We start from the raw sequence: 20,866 nt of genomic DNA on the forward strand, positions 1-20,866 counted from the left end.
GATGTATAAAAAACTGATAGTAGTCCTTCTGAAACTCTTCCAAAAAGTCGAAGAGGAGGAGTTTCTTTATAACTTATTTTACAAAGCCAATATTATCCTGATACCAAACTCTGACAGAGACGACAAAAAAGAAACTTTGGACAAAATATTCTTGATGAACATAGGCAAAAAAAATCTCAACAAAATACTAGCAAACCAAATCCAGCAGCATATTTTTATCCAGCAGCAAATGTTAATCCACCACAAGTTAGACTTCATTCCTGAGATGCAAGGTTGGTTCATCATATGCAAATCAATGAATGTGATTCACCACATAAACAGAATCAAAAACAAAAACTACATTACCATTTCAATAGACACAGAAAAAGCCCTCAATAAAATCCAACATCTCTTCATGATAAAAACCCTCAATAGGCTAGGCATAAAGGAACATATCTAAGAGCCGTCTATGACAAATCCACAGGTAACATCACAGCGTTATACTGAATGGGAAAAAACTGGAATCATTCCCTTTGAGAACTGAAAAAAGACAACTATGCCTACTCTCACTACACTTGTTCAACATAGTACTGAAAGTGCTTGCTAGAACAATTAGGCAAGAGAAAGAAAGAAAAACATCCAAATAGGAAAAGAAGAAGTTAAACTATCTCCCCTTGCTGATGATACAATTCTATACATAGAAAACCCTAAGGATTCTGACAAAAGGCCTCTAGGAATGGTAAATGATTTCAGTAAAATTTCAAGATACAAAATCAATGAACAAAAGTCAGCTTTTCTATACAACAGTATAGATTGAAAGCCAAATCAAGAACACAATCCCATTTGCAGTAGCCATACACACACACACACACACAAAATAAAGCCTAGGAATACATCTAAGAAATGATGGGAAGGAGTTCTACAAGGAGAACTACAAACATTGCTGAAAGAAATCAGAGACGACATGAATAAATGGAAAAATATTTCCTGCTCATGGATCGTAGGAATCAATATTGTTAAAATGGCCATACTCCCCAAAGCAATTTATAGATTCAGTGTTATCCCTATTAAAATACAAATATCATTTTTCACAGAATTACCTGACTTCAAACTATACTATAAGGCGAAAGTAACCAACATGGCATGTTACTGGTGGAGAAATAGACACATCGACCAATAAAACAGAATAGAGAACTGAGAAACAAGCCTGCACACTTACTATCATCTGATCTTCAACAAAATTGACAAAAATAAGCAATGGAGAAAGGACTTCCTATGCAAGTAATGGTGCTTGGATAGCTGGGTAGCCACTTGCAGAAGAATGAAATTAGACCCCTACCTTACCAGATACAAAATTAACTCAAGATGGATTAATGATTTGCATTTAAGATCTCAAACTATAAAATTCCTAGAAGAAAATCTGGAAAACACTCTTCTTGACATAGTCTGTGGCAAAGAACTTATGGCTAAGTTCCCAAAAGCCATTGTAACAAAAACAAAAATTGAAAGTGGGACCTAATTAAAAAGCTTCTGCACAGCAAAAGTAATTACCAACAGAGTAAACAGGCAACGTGCAGAGTAGGAGAAAATGTTCACAAACTATTAATCTGAAAAAGGTCTAATATCAAGAATCTAACAGGGCCTTGAACAAATCAACGAGTAAAAAACAAATAATCCAGTTCCCTGACAAGATGACCAAATAGGAACAGCTCTGGTCTGCAGATCTCAGTGAGACCAATGCAGAAGGTGGGTGATTGCTGCATTTCCAACTGAGGTACCCGGTTCATCTCACCGGGACTGGTTAGACAGTGGGTGAAGCCCACGGAGGGTGAACAGAAGCAGGGTGGGGCATTGCCTCACCCAGGAAGCTCAAGAGGTTGGAGAACTCCCTCCCCTAGTCAAGGAAAGCCATTAGAGACCGTGCCATGAGGGACGGTGCTATCCGGCCCAGATACTGTGCTTTTCCCACGGCCTTCACAACCCAGAGACTAGGAAATTCCCTCGAGTGCCTACACCACAAGGCAACCATTTGGGCAGACAGTGAACTAGCTGCAGGAGGGTTTTTTTTGTTTTTGTTTTTGTTTTTTGTACCCCAGTGTCTCCTGGAACTCCATTGAGACAGAACCATTCACTTCCCTGGAAAGGGGGCTCAAGCCAGGGATCCAAGTGGTCTTGCCCAGTGGATCCTACCTCCATGGAGCCCAACAAGCTAAGATCCACTGGCTTGAAATTCTTGCTACCAATACAGCAGTCTGAAGTCGACCTGTTATACTCGAGCTTGGTGCAGGGAGGGGCGTCCACCTTACTGAGGCTTGAGTGGTGGTTTTCTCCTCACAGTGTAAACCAAACTGCCTGGATGTTTGGACTGGGCAGAGCCCGCCTCAGTGCCTCAAAGCCCCTGTAGGCACACTGCCTCTCTGGATTCCTCCTCTCTGGGCAGGGCATCTCTGAAGGAAAGGCAGCAGCCCCAGTCAGGGGCTTGTAGATAAAACTCCCATCTCCCTGAGACAGAGCCCCAGCGGGAAGGGGTGGCTGTGGGCGCAGCTACACCAGACTTAAACGTTCCTGCTTGCTGGCTCTGAAGAGAGCAGCGGATTTCCCAGCACAGTGCTTGAGCTCTGCTAAGGGACAGACTGCCTCCTCAAGTGGGTCCCTGACCCCATACCTCCTGATGGGGAGAAACCTCACAGCAGGGTTCAACAGACACCTCATACAGGAGAGCTCCAGCTGGCATCTGGTGGGTGCCCTTCTGGGAGGAAGATTCCAGAAGAAGGAACAGGCAGCGATTTTTGCTGTTCTGCAGCCTCCAATGGTGATACCCAAGCAAACAAGGCCTGCAGTGGACCCCCAGCGAACTCCAGCAGATGTGCAGAAGAGGGGTCTGTTAGAAGGGAAACTAACAAGCAGAAAGCAATAGCATCAACATCAACAAGAAGGACCAAGCAAAAACTCCATCCCAAGGTCACCAACAGCAAAGACCAAAGATAAATCCACAAAGATGAGGAAAAACCAGTAAAAACAGCTGACAAGTCCAAAAACCAGAGCACCTTTTCTCCTGCGAAAGATTTCAACTCCTCGCCAGCAAGGAAACATAACTTTGGACGGAGAATGAGTTTGACAGATAGACAGAAGTAGGCTTCAGAAAGTGAGTAATAACAAACTCCTCCAAGCTAAAGGAGCACTTTCTAACCCAATGCAAGGAAACTAAGAACCTTGATAAAAGGTTACAGTAATTGCTACTAGACTAACCAGTTACGAGAAGAACATAAATGACCTGATGGAGCTGAAAAACACAGCACGAGAAAATTGTGAAGCATGCACGAGAAAATTGTGAAGCATACACAAGTATCGGTAGCCGAATCAATCAAGCAGAAGAAAGTATATCAAGGATTGAAGATGAGCTTCATGAAATAAAGCATGAAGACAAGATTAGAGAAAAAGAATGAAAAGGAATGAACAAATCCTCCAAAAAATATGGGACTATGAGAAAAGACCAAACCTACATTTGACCAGTGTGCCTGAAAGTGGTGGGGAGAATGGAACCAACTTGGAAAACACTCTTCAGTATATACCCAGGAGAACTTCCCCAGCCTAGCAAGACAGGCCAACATTCAAATTCAGGGAATACAGAGAACACCACAAAGATGCCTGGCCAACATGGTGAAACCACGTCTTTACTAAAAATACCAACATTAGCTGGGCATGGTGCCACGTGCCTGTAATCCCAGCTACCTGGGAGGCTGAGGCAGGAGAATTGCTGGAACCCGGCAGGCGGAGGCTGCAGTGAGCCGAGAGAGTGCCACTTTACTCCAGCCTGGGTGACAGAGTGAGACCCCATCTAAAAAAAAAAAAAAGAAAAGAAAAGAAATAGGAATGCTTTTACACTATCAGTCAGAGTGTAAACTTCAACCATTGTTGAAGACAGTGTGGCAGTTCCTCAAGGATCTAGAACTAGAAATAGCATCTGACCCAGCAATCTCATTAGTGGGTATATACCCAGATGATTTTAAGTCATTCTATTATAAAGACACATATGTTTATTGCAGCACTGTTCACAATAGCAAGGACTTGAAACCAACCCAAATGCCCATCAATGATAGACTGGATAAAGAAAATGTGGCACATGTACACCATGGAATACTATGCAGCCATAAAAAGAATTAGTTCATGTCTTTTTCAGGGACATGGATGAAGCTGGAAACCATTACTCTCAGCAAACTAACACGGGAACAGAAAATCAAACACTGCATATTCCCACTCATAAGTGGGAGTTGAACAATGAGAACATATGGGCACAGGGAGGGGAACATCACACACTGAGGCCTTTCAGGGGATGGAATGCAAGGGGAGGGATAGCATTAGGAGAAATACGTAATGTAGATGACAGGTTGATGAGTGCATCAAACCACCATAGCACATTTATACCTATGTAACAAACCTGCACGTTCTGTACATGTATCCCAGAACTTAAAGCATAATAAAACCAACCAACAAACAAATATTGCAATTAAAAAATGGGCAAAGGACATGGACAGATACTTCTCAAAAAAAAAAAAAAATACAGGTGGCAAAAATAACATGAAAAATGCTCACCATCACTAATCATCAGATAAATGCAATCAAATCAACAGATACCATCTCACACCAGTCAGAATGGCAATTACTAAAAAAGTCAAAAAATAACAGATGTTGGTGGGGCTTCAGAGAAAAGAGAACACTTACACACTTTTGGTGCAAATGCAAATTGCTTCAGCCACTGTGGAAAGCATTCTGGAGATTTCTCAAAGAACTTAAAACAGAACTACCCTTCAACCTAGCAATCCCACTACTGACTATATACCCAAAGGAAAATAACTCATTCAATCAAAAACACACATGCACTCGCATTTGCATTGCAGCTGTTCACAATGGCAAAGACATGGAATCAACATAGGCACCTAACAATTGTGGACTGGATAAAGAAAATATGGTACATATTCACCATGGAATACTACACAGCCATAAAAAGGAATGAAATCATGTCCTTTGCAGCAACATGGATACAGTTGGAGGCCATTATTCTAAGTGAATTAATGCAAGAACAGAAAACCAAATACTGTGTATTCTCATAAGTGGGAGCTAAACATTGAAAACACATATACATAAAGATGGAAACAATATACACTAGGGACTACTAGATAGGGGGATGGAGGGAGGAAGGGGGAGCATGGAATGAAAAGCTACCATTGGCTGCTGTGCTCATCACCTGAGTGACAGGACCATCCATATCCCAAACCTCACTGTCGCTCGATATACCCATATAGCAACCCTGTACATATTTCCCCTGAATCTAAAATTTAAAAAATAAAAATAAGAAAATTAGGTTAATTGAACACTTTTGAGTAGAAAAATATATTAGTTCCTAGGAATCAGTGCTCAGAGAAGTATAATTTTACTCTCTCTCTACCCTTATCAGTGATTCAGGAAAAGGAGTAATAATAGTTTCTCTGTGTAACCCAGAATATAACTGCAGATGACTGACTTAGGCATGAATGTACTGCTGCCAGTGTACCCAGTATAGTGTGTCTCCAGGTTACTTTTCTAGTCTCCTAGATGACTGTTTTCAAAATTTCTCTCTTCTCAAACCTTCCTCTCCTTCCCCATGCTTCGTTTAGTTAGTAGCCATGTTTCCTATTTTATCAATGATGTAGAAATAGCCAATGAAGAGCTTCCATGTGTTCCTGAGGCACATCAACTCACTTAACTACATCTGTGCCAATTTAGGCTGTCTAGTATTATCATAAATGAACTGCCAGTGTGACTTGTGAAAACCAATTTCTCTATTTGTGCATTACATTCCATCTGGTTTCTTCTGAAAGATTTTGCTTCTAACAGTTCTCCCTTTTTCTTTTCTCTCTTTTTCTGCATCTCTAGACTACTGGTCAGCACTGTAGATTCTGGACACACCAGCCTCTATAATCACATGAGCCAGTGACTTATAATAAATCTCCTTCTATATATATACAAATTCTATTGGTTCTATTTCTTGGAGAACCCTGTAATACAGTTGGTTTTTAGCATCTATAGCATAGTGTGATGGAAGGCATCCATCCTTCACATCAGTCTTCAACTAGCATTACCTCACTTTTGATCTTGCCTACCCAGCTTTGTTTACTTTCAAGGCTTTAAACTGTTTTCTCTCTCCAGCTAGAGCCTCCACACCTGTCTGTTCTACTTGCCCTGTGTCTACTCTTTAGCCTCTCCAAATCAGTCATTTAATCTCTCTCTTCATTCAACTTTATACAGACCATTAACCCATTAACCCTTTTCTGGTTGTTATTGAATCCTGTTCAGGTAGATCTCCTTGAACAGGGACTACTGTATTATCATCAGTCTCCTGAGTGAACCTGATTTTTACCACTGTAATTTTAAAAATTATTTTATTTTTTAATTGACAAGTATTCTATATATTTATCAGATACAACATGTTTTGAAATATGTGTACATTGTGGAATGACTAAATTCAACCAGTTAACATATGCATAGTTTCACATGCTTATTTTTCTGATGATAATATTTCAAATTGCTTTCTTGGCAATTTTCAAATATATAATACGTTGTTAATAACATAGTCACCATGTTGTACAATAGACATCTTAAAACATATTCCTTTCCTATAACTGAAATTTTGTATCCTTTGACCATCTCCCCCAACACCCTGCCCTCCAGCTTCTGGTAACCAGTCTATGCCCCGTTTCTATGAGTTTAAATTTTTCAGTTTACACATAAGTGAGATTATAGAGTGTTTGTCTTTCTGTGCCTAGGTTATTTTACCAAACACAGTGTACTCAAGGTTCATCCGTGTTGTCACAAATGATAGGATTTCTCTCTTTTTAAAGCCTGAACTCCCTCTTTATTATCATTTTTTGGCTTGGGGCATCTTTACTTGATCTTTTCCATATGCCAACAAGCATGGTGTTTATTCTCTTATATTTAAAATATCTTCTCTTGGACATACTTTCCCTTCACTAAAATCTCACTTCTGGCCTTCCTTTTACTTCAGAATTCCTTGAAGGAGTTATCTGAGTATTCCCGTTACTCTCTTTCCATTCTCTCTTGGACCCACCTCAAGCTAATCAGGCTTTCACCCTAATACTCCACCGGCATTCAGCCTACTGGTCGGATCTCAGTCCTCATCACCTAGCAGTATCACTCAAACCTGCCCTCTTTTTTGAAATAATTTCTTCATTTGACTTCCAGAAAATACTCTTGTTTGGTTTTCCTCCTGCATCTCTGATGAATTCTTCTTTTGTCTCATTTGTTGGATCTTTCAAATTCTCTAACGTTTAAACTTTGGAATGCACCATACTCAATTCTCAGTTGTCTTTTTTTTTTTTCTAGCTACATTACTGTTGTGAGGATCTTATGACTGAAATACTATCCAATATGCTGATGGCTCTCAGATTTATATCTCTAATGCCTATTTTTGCCTTGAACTCGTATCTCATATATTACATTGTCTCCTTGACATTTCTCCTAGTAAGTTGAATATATATATATCAAACTTAATATGTCTCGGATAAATTTTTAATACTCCCCCAAAATTTGTTCCTTTGGCATTTTCTCTCCTTTCAGAAATGGCAACTGTTTGCTTCCAGTTCTTCAGACAATAAACCTAACGGCATTCATGCACTTGTCTCTGTCTTTATACCCCACATCTAATCTGTCAGCAAATCTTGACTCTACGTATCTAAAATAAAACCACTCTCACTCATCTACTACCACTCTCATCTCTCACCTGTTGCAGTGTCCTGCCAAGTGTTTAGTCTATTCTCAACACAACAGCCAGAGGGATGCTGCTGAAACATGGGTTAGATCATATTACTTTGCTAATCGAAATCCTTCAATGACTTCCCTGTAGCTTACAAGGCCCAACACATTTGTGACATCTTTACTGGTGTGAGCTCTGTTTTAGGGAGTGTAGTACTATCTTAAGCCTTATTTAATTGCTTGTTTTCCCACCATACTGGACAGGAACTCTTACTTTCTTTCTGTTTGGTTCTAAAGCACAAGCGTTTGAATAAGACATTATTCCCAATTTAAAACTAGTACCTGATACTTCCTTGTAATAAGAGTGATCCTGATATTATTGTGGTTCTTGTTAAGGAAGAGAGTATGATCTAGGCAGCAATAGATAGCCTGGGAAGAGATTTTTACAGAGATTTAGTCAGTTCATAATGACTGTATCTCATTCTGATATTGCTGATATCTGTGTCACTCACCATATATTCTTAGCAGAAAATGGGAAAGTCAGAAGTATGTCCAGCTTCATTTTGTACCTGGGAGAGTATAGTGATGCTTTCTCTGTGAACTCAATGAAAAAAAAATAGAGCTAAATGTGTTTCTAACAGGTATGTGTCTGGTTAAATACTATTAAATAAAGCTAAACATTAATAGTGCACTTTTAAGAATACTATGCTTAAGGTAGTAATATTTAAGACACCAAAGTTATTTTGGCAGCAAGAGTCATCTACTTTCCATTCTTGTTTTGTGATTCACATGTGATGATTCACAGATTTCGTAAGGTGTTAGTTTAGTCATCATTTGCACTGCACAATTTTGGGATATAATTTCATTGTTGTGGGAAAAAAAAATCACTTCAGTTGTGTGCACATGGTGACATCCTCTTCATTGGTCTCCCAGCTTCTAGATTTATTCTGTTTGCTACAGTTAGCATCTCATCTGTTAAATTGCCTCTTGTTAGCTCACTGGCATCAGTGTTAAGTGTTAGATGATTCTTCTTCATCTATAAATAAGAATTTTGAGACATCATTTGGCTCAATTATTTTTCTTTATGAACATATTTAGGATGACCATATTAAAATGTAAGTGGCCATTTAAAAGCTATTGATCTATACATTCTCTGTGTATATATATGTATACATATGTGTGTATATGTACACTTGAATACATGTATATGAGTATATGTATAGATCATCACACACAAAAACATTCACTTCCATATGGTAGAAATAATTTCTACTTAGAATATCATTTCTCTGTTACCTGAGGGTGTAGATAGGTAGTATAATATGTACTAGCGTTATAACTTATAGTACTAATGTTATAGTTAGTACTATAATATAAGCACCAGTTATATGTACTAGTGTTATAACTTACTGCCTCTACAAAAGACAAAAAAGAGGCAAACAGATTGGATGGAAAAGAAGAGTTGTACTATGGTCAAAAGCAAGTACCAGTTAGAATGTTAGGAGCTTTTAAGGTGAACTACTGGAGACTGCCTTATAATGCCCTTCTATATGGAACAAGAAGGTAGTAAAACAGTAATTTGGTTTCTTTTGTTTTTGTTTTTCTGAGCTAAAATTAGATTTCCCAGGAGTTATTACCCCATTGGCCAGTCCACTTTACTATGTTGCATTTCAACATGCTCAGAATGAGGACTTCTTTCTCAGAGGAGTATGGGAAATTCAGAACTTACATATAGAAAATTAAAAATCGCTTGAGGAATTGGATAGCATACTCCAGTCATTGAAAGCATCACAGAGACACATCTCAAGAAGATGAGATGTTTGTTGTTCTTATTTCCCCATCTAGCTTCCTATATTCATTTCATCACTTAAAAATACTTTTATAATGTTTATTCAGGATGACCTATAAAATAATCAGCAATCTAAATTATATCTATATTCTATATATCTTACTACTGTAGAATTTCTATCTTTATCAAGAAAACTTTTGGATGTATATTTACTCAGTTGAGGCTGCTAACTTTAAAGAGGAAAGTAATTTTTCTGGTCATTTTGTGTATGTTTCTAGTGCTACTAATGAGACCAATAGAGCATCCAAAGTGTGGTGCTGACTCACAAGGTTACTGGCAGTCATGCCACTTGGCATTAGATTGCCTTTCTCTGACCTTATGCATAAACATTCATGCCGAGTCTGTCCTGCAGACACTGGCTGAGTGACAGATGACAGGAGTACTTAGACAAAGGTAATCCAGTGAAAGAGTGGACTAGGAGACTGTCAGCACTAGGGGTCAAAAGAGTTTGCAGTCCCTCTAAAGCTGGCAATGCTCGCATTTATTTAGTACAGATTTAATGACAAAGGCTGGAGCAAACACAGTCTGTGTGTAATAAACATTGTTGACCCCTCGAGTAGAGAGCAGTCTTGTGCATGAATGATCAAAGGTCGGTTTTAGGACAATATAAGTAAACAAGCTGTCTAGATAAACTCCTCTACATTCCCTTGTTATTTGCTTTTTGCTATTAGCTAAAGGTAAGAGGATTAGGCTGCCTTTAGCCATAACCTTTTCCTAAAACTTTTGCAAAACCTCTGGCTTTTTAAGAAAGTCTGTGTCTTTGCTATAACTTTTGTTTTTACAACTTTTCCCACCACCCTGACCAAACTCCTACACATTCATGCCTAAGTTAATGTGTGAACATACATTTCATTTCTCTTCAGTATACCTAGAATGGAATTGCTGATTATATGATAATCTATGTTTAATCATTTGAGCAGCTGACATAAATTATTTTCTTTATCTCTTCATCTGGCCTTTTGATCTAACTATTCCAGTGGCTATGAAGTGGTATCTCATTGTGATTTTGATTTGTATTTTGCTGATGACTTTTCATGTGCTTATTGGCCATTTGGTATCTTCCTTTGAGAAGTGACTGTTCCATCACTTTGGCCATTTTTAATTTTGTTGTCTTTTAATAATTGAGTTGTAAGAGCACTTTATTTATTCTAGATACAAGTTTCTTATAGACATTAGGCTTATGCCTTTGATCCTTTGTTCCTGATACTCCCTTTTCCTGGAATACTAATTCCTACTCTTCCCATTGGTAGTCCTGTTTAAACCTTTTGAACTTAGTAAAAATGTCACTTCTTCAGAGAAGTTACCTCCACCTTACCTAAAATATGTTTCTTCTCTTGCTTATTTATCTCTCTGGACCTTTGTTTATTTCTCTAAGAGTATTTATACCTTACAGTGAGCTTATGTATTATTTATTGTCTACTATCCTAAAATGTAATTTCTATGAAGCAAAGATGCTGTTCCCGTAGGTAGTAGGCAGTACATAAATATTTATTGGATGAAAGAGTAAATCAATGTTGGACTTCTTCCTCCTGTATTTTTTCCATTATCAAGCTGTCTCTTTGACTTTGTCACTGGACATTAAAACTTTTGTTCAGGCTAATCTAAATAAATTTAGGAAATTTTACTCATATTTGGAATAACCTCTGATTTGACTCATGTTCTAGAGTATGCAAAAGTTTACAGTTAGAAAGCTGCTTGAATTAGACTTGGGTATATATTATTGGTGAAGTAGACACTTCTATTATAGTTATTTCATCACTTAGCAAGTGGTACTTTACATTTTTATGGCACATAAAAGGTGTGCATTGTTAGCATTACTTCCTATTTTTTCACGGTTGAAAAAAATAACTAAAAAATGTACAGCCTTTTAGTCTGTGATTACTTCAAATTTAGTCTTTTATAGCTTCAGTATCTTACTTGACTGCTTCCTCCATCACATTTCTGCTTATCTGATAAGAAACTGATTTTCTGCCTGGTAAAACATTCTCTTTCAAATACTATATAAAACAATAAGTTATATGGTTGTAATCATTCCTTTTAATGTAATATACCAAGTAATATTAAAATCTTTATAGTCAGATCATTCCAGTACTTGTAGCCAGATAGTTTCAGATGATATTATTCCTCTATGAGAAAACAGATCATTTTAAAGTTAATAATATGTAAGATATAAATATCCCTCTATAGTATATTTTTCTTTGCCCCAACCCAAAGTAACTTTTTTTTTTTTTTTTTTTTTACTACAAATTAAATGAAAGCAGGGTGGGGGGAGGTTTATATTATATAAAACAGAAGCGAATTCTAGTTAGAACTTGTTTTTCATCATTTGTAAATTTTCAGCTCTGAATAAATTCAGTATAAAATATGTCTTGAATCATTGGGTTCTATGTATGAGTCAAATGTCCTTGAAAACCATATTATGCTCTTAGGTAAAGACCATAAGGCTAAGTCACTATATTGCATCTATATTATTTGCATAGTTTTGGCACTTTATAAAAATAGACAAGTGAAAATACAAACCCCTGGCAATGTTAATGCATTAATATTTTGGAGAATGGAAAAAGTTTTCCTTTTGTAGCTATTACTATTTATAAAGTTTATTTTGAATATTTTATCATTGCAAAGTACCATTTATAGAACAGTTAGAAAATTATTGCAATGTGTTTTGGTTAATAACAAAACTAATGATAGATAACATTTCTAAATTAGAGATGGGGCCAAAGAACAAGAATACCATATTCTGTGTCTCTGGAGCTATGCAGCGTTCAGTGAGTGAGTAAAAAAGCTCTTGGGTTTTATAATTATAATCTTAGGATGCCTACGTATTTTATTGTCTTATGTTGATATTAAGTTTCTTTTTCCATTAAAAGATGTTGAAATATAGCCTTCTTAACTACAAATGTCTATTTTTTTCACTAGAACAATATCCTTAATTTAACAAGATAGTTTTCATTAGTCTATACTGATTTGGTTTAACAATTTTTCTTGTTCTTATTGGATATGTATCCTTATTCACTGGTGTTGATTCTTGCTGATACTTTCTGCCTTTTCAGAAATTAAGTCTCTGTTCATGTCCCTGATGAATTTATTGCCATTTCATTTACAAATTGATGGCAATCCATTCTCCAATTCTAGTAGTAAAGATTTAAAATTGGAATATTACCTACATAGTATGTGGAAATAAACTTTCAAGAGAGAAAAGAGGAGAATGAGATGGACTGTAATTACAATTGCATTTTGATAAAATAATGAAAATTGCCTATTTAACAAATGACTGGACTGGATTGCCTTTGCAAGTGTGATGAATTATGTAAACTTTAGGATTACTAATTCTCCCCCAATAAAATAGAATTCCCTAGGCATGAGTAAAAATTCTTTGAAAGATAATATGGTACTATATAAAGTGTACTATAACATGATGATAGGTATTGTGTGTGCTTATTTTAAAAGCCTTTTGTATTCTGTCTTACACATATAGTTAGTCTATAAATACTTTTTGTTGATATAGTCTTTTATCAAATATTTATCTAGGCCTTTATGTCAAGTCAGACATTTTCTCATGCTTTTTTCTTTTCTTATTGTTTCTAACCTTGGAATTAAGATTTATTTTCTGCAGATAAAGGTAATTGACTTTTATTTGACGTCAACCTATGAACTAAGGAAGCTGGTAGTATGACTGAGATTATGGATTTTCCCCTCTGTAGTAAATCTTGAGCTGCAGCTATTGAGATGACTAGAAAATCAGAATAAGTATTTTCTTTTGATAAGTAAAACTTAGTTTTCATGTATTTTTACTGTCATATTTGAAACACTTATCTATAGCAGAGAAAATAGATAGTAGGATGACAAGGGAAGACTAATTCTTCATTTGTTTATTTCCACCAATTTCTCCTATAGTAAATGCTTAGTTATCAAATATTAATGAAAAGCAAAAGTGGGATGATAAATCCAAAATAAGGAATACTCTATGTTAAAGATAGAGATGACATACCTTAATCCACAGCTGTTCACACAAAATAGAGACTCGTCAGAATTTGGATACTCCCAAATTTATAGATGGAATGATACCTAAATTCCTTGTATTAGTTTTCTGTAGAATTGCTTCTCAGAGACCACTCCAAGGTTTTTCCTTGCTTATTATGGTAATAAAGTGAAATGCTGACTGCATCAGTCTAAATGGAGGAAGAGAAAGTAAGTAGAAACACAAAAATAAACTTCAGGATAATACAAGGTAGTCTATCTAAATTAAGCCTAGGAATCTCTTGCTAGTTTATGAAGTCTTTATTTTACTTTTTCTCCCTTTTGAAATGTCAGTTATAAGTAGGCACATCAAAATTAGTGACTGACATCCTAGAAAGAAATTATTAAACGTTTTCTGTGTAGATTGCATGTTTTCCTTTATATTTATATTGACCTTACTGTTTTGCTCCCCTTGAAATGAAAGAACTATACAGATATTCTTTCTGTATAGTCTCTCTTTCTACATTATCTATAATAATCTTACATTTTTTATATAATCTTTGATCCTATATGACCTGAGAAAATAATTATATAGTATCCCCAAATATAAAAAGATTATAATGCTTACCCTAACAAAGAATTTCAGAGTTTTTGAAATATTTTCAACTATCATCAATCGATTTTTTAAACTTGAAACTTGATGTTTTCTTTTTTGTTTTCCTTTTCCTCAGTGGTGGTAAGGATAGAGATTAAAGTAGTTTTTTTTTTTTTTTTTTAAATAGTTGTCTATAAATCATAGTGGTCTTAAAGAATATAGAGAAGAAGACTGTTTCTTTCTCTACCTTACTCATTAGATACTTCAAGCCTTTCTTGGGAAAACAAACTGGTAGTTTTCCATGGTGACTTTATCATAACTGGATATAGAATGGATATACTGAGACATCGTTTATTATACTCTGTCTCTAGAAATAATATTGCACTCTTAGAGGAATGTAGACATGGTTGCTATAAAAATAAAGCATTGTGAATTTAAAAGGGATTATTATATTTAATCACCTAGAAAATATAAATTGCTTTCTTATTTAGTCCTAATAAGTGAATGTTCATTTCATTACAGGAGCCTGTATTTCACTCAGAAAACAGTCAGAACCTCATATCAGGACATATTAATGAGGAGTTTTAAAATGTATACTTTAAAACACTTTACCATAATATAGTCATTAGAGTTCTTGTAAGTGAATCATTTTACACATTCATATACTTTTAGTTAAAGCTCAGTGAGTTCTGATACAGACTTTATAACAAATTATGAACTATAACTGCTCATATTTTAGTAACATACTAGTATGCTTAATTTCAAACACTTAAGTAACTTTTAATTATACGCATTCTTGTTTCCATACACATGTGTATATAATAAAATTTCTGTATACAACAGAATGCATCTGTTTTAAGAAAGGAGTTTGAATATTTAGAAATATTTATACAAAGATCACCACCACCATAATCAAATGTAGAACATTTTTTCATGATCCCACATTAATTCCCTTTGTCTTTTGCAGTCAGCTTCTCTCCACCCACTTGCATGCTACTATTAACTTTTTTCTTTACTATAAGTCAGGGCTTCTCAATCTTAGCAGTATTAATGTTTTGGGTTGCTTTCCTTTGCCGGGGGGGATTGTCCTGTGCATTGTAGGATTTCTTAGCAGCATCCCTGGCTCCAATCCACTTCATGCCAATAAAACTCTCCCTCTCTCTTCTCAGTTGTGACAATCAGAAATGTCTATAGACATTGCCAAGTGTTCCCTGGGGAGCAAAACCATGTCCACTTGAGAACCACTGCTATAAGATTAGTTTTTCCTGTTCCAACATTTCATACAAATAGAATTACATAGGATACATTCTTTGTACCTGTTTCCTTTCTTTTAGCATAATGGTTTTGAGATTGACCCAGATTGTTGCATGTCCCATTCAATTGTCTCTTTTTACTGAGATGGCAGTGTTGAAAAACTACAGTTTGTTTAAACATCTACCTTTGGTTTGTATTTTCTTCAAATCCCTAAAAATAATTGCTTTTATGTCCTTGCTAATTTCAGTCTTTGGTGAGTCTGTATCTGTTAATCTGTTAGTTGATGTATCTTCAAGTTGTGAGTCACATTCTTCCTTTTTCTTCATGTTAGTGGAGTTTTTGAGGGCATTAGACCTTATTTACACTGAGTGCTAGATTTTATTGTCTTTCTTTAAGGAGTGGTGGACATTTTTTTTGGCGGGCAGCTAAGTTACTTGTGGATCAACTTTACTTTCAGGACTTCCATTTTTTTGTTAGGGTGGATGTATAATTGCCTTCCTTTATGACTAATTTTACCTGTTACCAAGGTATGACCTTTCTGGGACCTCTGTGGAAAACCCAGGTAATTAACTAGTACTCTCCACTCTGTTTGGAACTTGGACATCTTGTAACTCTAGGTGTGCTCTGGGAATTATTCAGTTTATATTCCCCAGCTGTTGCTTGCTCAGCCTTGTGAAATTTCACGCTTAGTCTCCACAGCTGATCAATCAGCAGGCAACTTGACAAATAGTTAACCAGTTTGCTAGAGCTCTTTCTCTCCAGTATTCTATTCCACAAATTTTCGCCTCTTTAATCTCTTTGAAATCTGACATCTGTCTCCTTAATTCAACAAAACCTCCAAGAAGATAGTGGACAATCATAAAGCTCACCTGATTGGTTTCCCTTTTCTCAAACATTACAATCCTGCACTGCCTATTGGCTAATGTCTGAAAACAGTTGTTTGATATATTTTATCCAGTCTGGTTGTTTACAGCAGAAGGCAAGTCTATTCCTAGTTCCTCCATCGTGGCCAGAGGCAAAACTTTTTAAAATATTCTTTTTTTCCTGATTATAAATATAGAAATGTTCCATGTATAAATTTTGGGAAATATGGAATTCTATGTATTATTCATATTATACTCACAGTCACTAATTTAGAATTGTCGTATGCCTAAAATATCTATTATGGAGGAGCTTTCATTTTCCCTTACCTCATGTCTCTATATCAAAGGGCCTTTGCTAGAGTAATACCATTGGCCTCTCCCTGGACTTCCTTACTCATTCTGCGTAAGTTAAGAGGAATGGTTGATAAGTAAATCTGGAAGAAGGAATAGAAGGTCGTGGGCTAGCCTACTTGTAGGCTGCACTTGTAATTTAGCCACTTTTATTTTTGCACTTTTTCTAGCAAGAAGAGTCAGGAGAGGCCTTTGATTGTCTCTGTCTGTCTATGGCTGAATAGATTTATGGTATTCAGTTCAGGGAAGATATCTACAAGGCCATATGGCAGTAGATGCAAGCAATGATGCTTAATTTAGCTATTTGTATACTAACACTGATAACTTTGAACTCTGTTTATCTATACCTGTTGGCTTCTCAGTTGGTCCCAGATTTGGAGAAGATAAAGGAGTTATTTATTGTTCCCCTTAAACTCAGTAGTGTCACAGATAATACATGTTTTTCAGTTAAAACCATATCACATCACTTCATATTTTTAACTTTGAGGAATGCAAACTGTAAAGCATATACTCTCTATGATGGCTGGGGGAAGAGTAGCCAGAATTATAATGCAGGGTACAAAGCTGCCTCTCTAACAGTCTTTTAGTCAGCCTGTTTTCAGCTCAGCATTTCTTTATTGCCTCAAATCCAATTTCCAGCTACCTGAACTGGGTCCTTCAGGCTGTCTACCAACTGGTAGATTCAGGCGCGTACCACATATGCTGCCTCGGTGCTGTTTACAATTATAATGCCTTGTGTTCTTTTCCTTAGAATGAGATGATGAGAAAGCAAAACAGAATAGCAAGTGTGAAAGGAGAGAGAATGGAGAGCAAGAGGAGGGAAGAGTAAAAAGAAAACAGAATTATAAATAGCAGATAGCCTATGAAAGGGCTGTATGGATGTCCTCTGAAGGAGGTAGTAACATCCTTTGTTTGAAGGAGGTAAAAGATGGAGTTACACATGAGTAGAAGAAGAAAATAGAGGAGGAAACAAAGATGAAAAAACTGCATTTTCTTTGCAATCGTGTGTCACTAGTATTTCTTATTAGGCTCTAGGTATTTTGTTCTTGGGAATATGTAATGTGGATATTTTAAATGAAAACAATAAAAATTCAATTTCAATAATGTTGAATTAAGTCTTTACCTAATTCTTGTCAAGATACATTTAACATTAAAAATTTTTTGTTAGCAATAACATAGTTTTCAATAAAATTATTAGCTCTGTTGAAACTTTATGAGTTTATAGTTTTAAGTGTTTTTATTAAAAAGAATCATTTTCTCTTTTGATTTAATGCTTGATAATTTTTCTCTAGTTATTGCTTCTGACTGAGGCTATTTGTGAAATGTATCATTGTAGTCTTGGTATTCAAAGACAGTAGATTAGTGCTGAATATCAGAATTACATATGCTTTCAACAGAACAACTTTTTGCTTTATGTATTTATGTGAGTCCACATGTGTTTGGTGTATGTATCTGTGTATTCATGTGTTTGTATGAGAGAGTATGTGTGTAGCTTTGATATAAAAAGGCTTTTTCTGACCCAAATGTCAAATAGGGAAATAGCTACAAAAATCATGATTTTATATATGATAATCATGAGGATCATGCAGTAATATGTAGCACTTTTCTTAGGGCTAAATAACACTGAAATTTTAGATCACAGGAGTGACATGCCTTGATTACAATATTATCATCTGTTTGTTTATATGTATATACACACATGTACATGCATATATATGACATGTGCATTTCATGAGGGCAGTGATATTGTCTTTATCCACACAGGAGGACTTCTGTATGTAGTAAATGGAATTTTATAAAAATTGGGCTGAAAAGTTAAATTTAAATAGTTGTATTATGCTGGAAAGCTTATTTGATTTTTAAAACCTGGAAGAATAAAGACTTGCTTTCATCATTATAATTTTCTTTTTTAAGAAAAAAGACAGACATTGTTAGCTGAAACCCTCTCAAGTATCAGGTTGACCACTGGTATCTTCCTAGTGGGATTAAGTAACCTAAAATAGAGCTTAGGTAGATGATTTTGTAGTGTTAATGTTCCCATACCCTAATTTAGAGCAGAAACAATTAAACCTTTAAATAATTTCAAAAGGTTCTTGTTCTCTTTTTATCCCCAAAATCTCTTTCAAGAGAAGTGGTAAAGAAAAAGCTGTGAATTAACTTGGCTACTGATTCTCCCATTTTATTCTAGAAAATAAGAGAACATCTTTGCCTCTTTTGTCTCCTTTGAATTTTTACATATGTATATGTCTATATGAATACATATGCATATATCTTTTTTAACAACACTTAAATGTTCATTTACCATATTATTCATTGATTTTTTTAAAATAAAATCTCATGGGTATAAGTACCTTTAAAGCTATGTAATTAAATGGAATCTGCTATGTATTCATGAGTTCACTTAGAAGAAAAGTTATATTTTAGCAATAAATACTTTCCTTAGCCCTATTCATTATCTTCAGTTTATGCGCAGAAAATCTCTACCTCCATCATCTTTGGATCCCAGCAGGATCTGATAATTAAATTGAAATAACAGATTAACAGGAGAAAAGCATAATACAAGTTTTATGTGGCATGAGAGTTCTCATAGGGAAATGAAGACTCAAAGAAGCAGTTACCTGTATACTGAGTTGAACAAAGAATAATAAACTGTGAAAATGTGACTAAATTATGTGGGAGGCTTAAAAGAGAAGTCATTTTAATAAGGTTTGCAAAGTACTCTCTGGTCTCAACTTCTCATCCTTGAAGGTAAATATGTTGTCTTTTCTTCTGGTATAGAGAGTGTCTTTCACATGAGAATTTCATTTTCTTCTTAGAGAAACACCAGGAAGGTTAACATAATCTTGCACTTGCTGTTTTTCAAATGTCTTCAATTTAAATAATCAAGATGCCAGAATAGCATATTTTAACCCCTTCATCAGCAGATTTTTTTCCAAGATGAATAACTAAATGATTGATTAAAGATTTTTTACACTTTCTTTTTGCTTTTAAAGAAGTAAATAAAAAATTGTATCTGAAAGTACCTGAGGAATGAGTTTAGTGTTCCTGTCAGTCTACATAACGAAATTTTAAAATTCATGCTGTCTATTAAAACAGATACTCAGTAATGAGCCATATTCATATAAGAAAAAGGCTATTCAAGAATTATGGTTACAAATCACAATCCATTTTATGAGCTTTTAATAATTTAGTAATTCATTGTTGTGAACTTTTAATACATGTAACAAACAATTAATGGTATAAGATGTAATTACAGAAGAATATCTGTTTCCCTTTGAAAGCCATATGTATTCTATATGGAATTTTCAATGTTTACATAGTTAACATTAATAATTTTTCAGTATATCTAGCATGTCTTATTATAATAATATGTTATCTTTCTGATTAGACAATGATCTTGGCAAGCTTTTATTATGCCTCAAAATATCTGATAAACAAACTGAATGGATAGTAAACTGCCGAAGACAATTTTGCAAAATAATGAAAGCCAAACCTGATATAATCAGTGGAGAGGGTAAGTACATTGTTTCCGTTTTGGGTTTTCTTATGTATGAAAATTGTATTCATAGAATCTGTGGTTCTTAAAGATTAGTATTGGCATATGTAGGAAACATAATGCTAATTCCAGAAGTTCACTTATTTCTGAGAAACTTAAGAGAACACAAATTAAAATCTGAGACACTACTAAGCGTTGCTTTTTTTTCTTTTCTTTTTTTTGGAACTGTCTAAGCAGCCTTGGTGAGCAAAACTAGAACACTACCTCTACCTAGGTAGCAATTTGCTTGGTTTTACCAGTTTTTACCTGAGTATGACATGTTGCTATAGTTTTTAGAAATTTTATTGATTTTTTAATCAACATTGTTATTTTGAATCACTTTTATATGCATGCAAGTAAATTTAGTGACTCCTAAAGAAATTTTGTTTTAAGGGAACAGCTATGTTTTCTAAATTAGCAAACAAGTTTATTTGTATTCAGTTATCTGCTTGTGCATTTGTTTTCTGAAACCATTTTTTAAATTAACATTACTTATTCTGAATAAAGTAAAAAGAAGTGCTGAGAAAAAAGTTCTAATGTCGGGGGGGCGGAGCAAGATGGCCGAATAGGAACAGCTCCAGTCTCCAACTCCCAGCGCAAGCGACACAGAAGACCGGTGATTTCTGCATTTTCAGCTGAGGTACTGGGTTAATCTCACTAGAGAGTACCGGACAATCGGTGCTGGTCAGCTGCTGCAGCCCGACCAGTGAGAGCTGAAGCAGGGCGAGGCA

At 35.4% G+C, this 20,866-nt stretch overlaps 1 protein-coding gene across 1 annotated transcript in view; it reads left to right on the top strand.

Moving 5' to 3' along the window:
• TBC1D32 (TBC1 domain family, member 32) overlaps positions 1–20,866 on the top strand; it is a 254,389-nt gene that overhangs the window by 171,506 nt on the left and 62,017 nt on the right. The window contains exon 25 of the mRNA XM_011989387.1: positions 19,989–20,114. Coding sequence (XP_011844777.1) covers positions 19,989–20,114 — 126 coding nt within the window. The remainder of the gene's footprint in view (positions 1–19,988; positions 20,115–20,866) is intronic.

Source organism: Mandrillus leucophaeus, unplaced genomic scaffold (genome assembly GCF_000951045.1).
Source record: "Mandrillus leucophaeus isolate KB7577 unplaced genomic scaffold, Mleu.le_1.0 Scaffold351, whole genome shotgun sequence".
NCBI lineage: Eukaryota > Metazoa > Chordata > Mammalia > Primates > Cercopithecidae > Mandrillus > Mandrillus leucophaeus.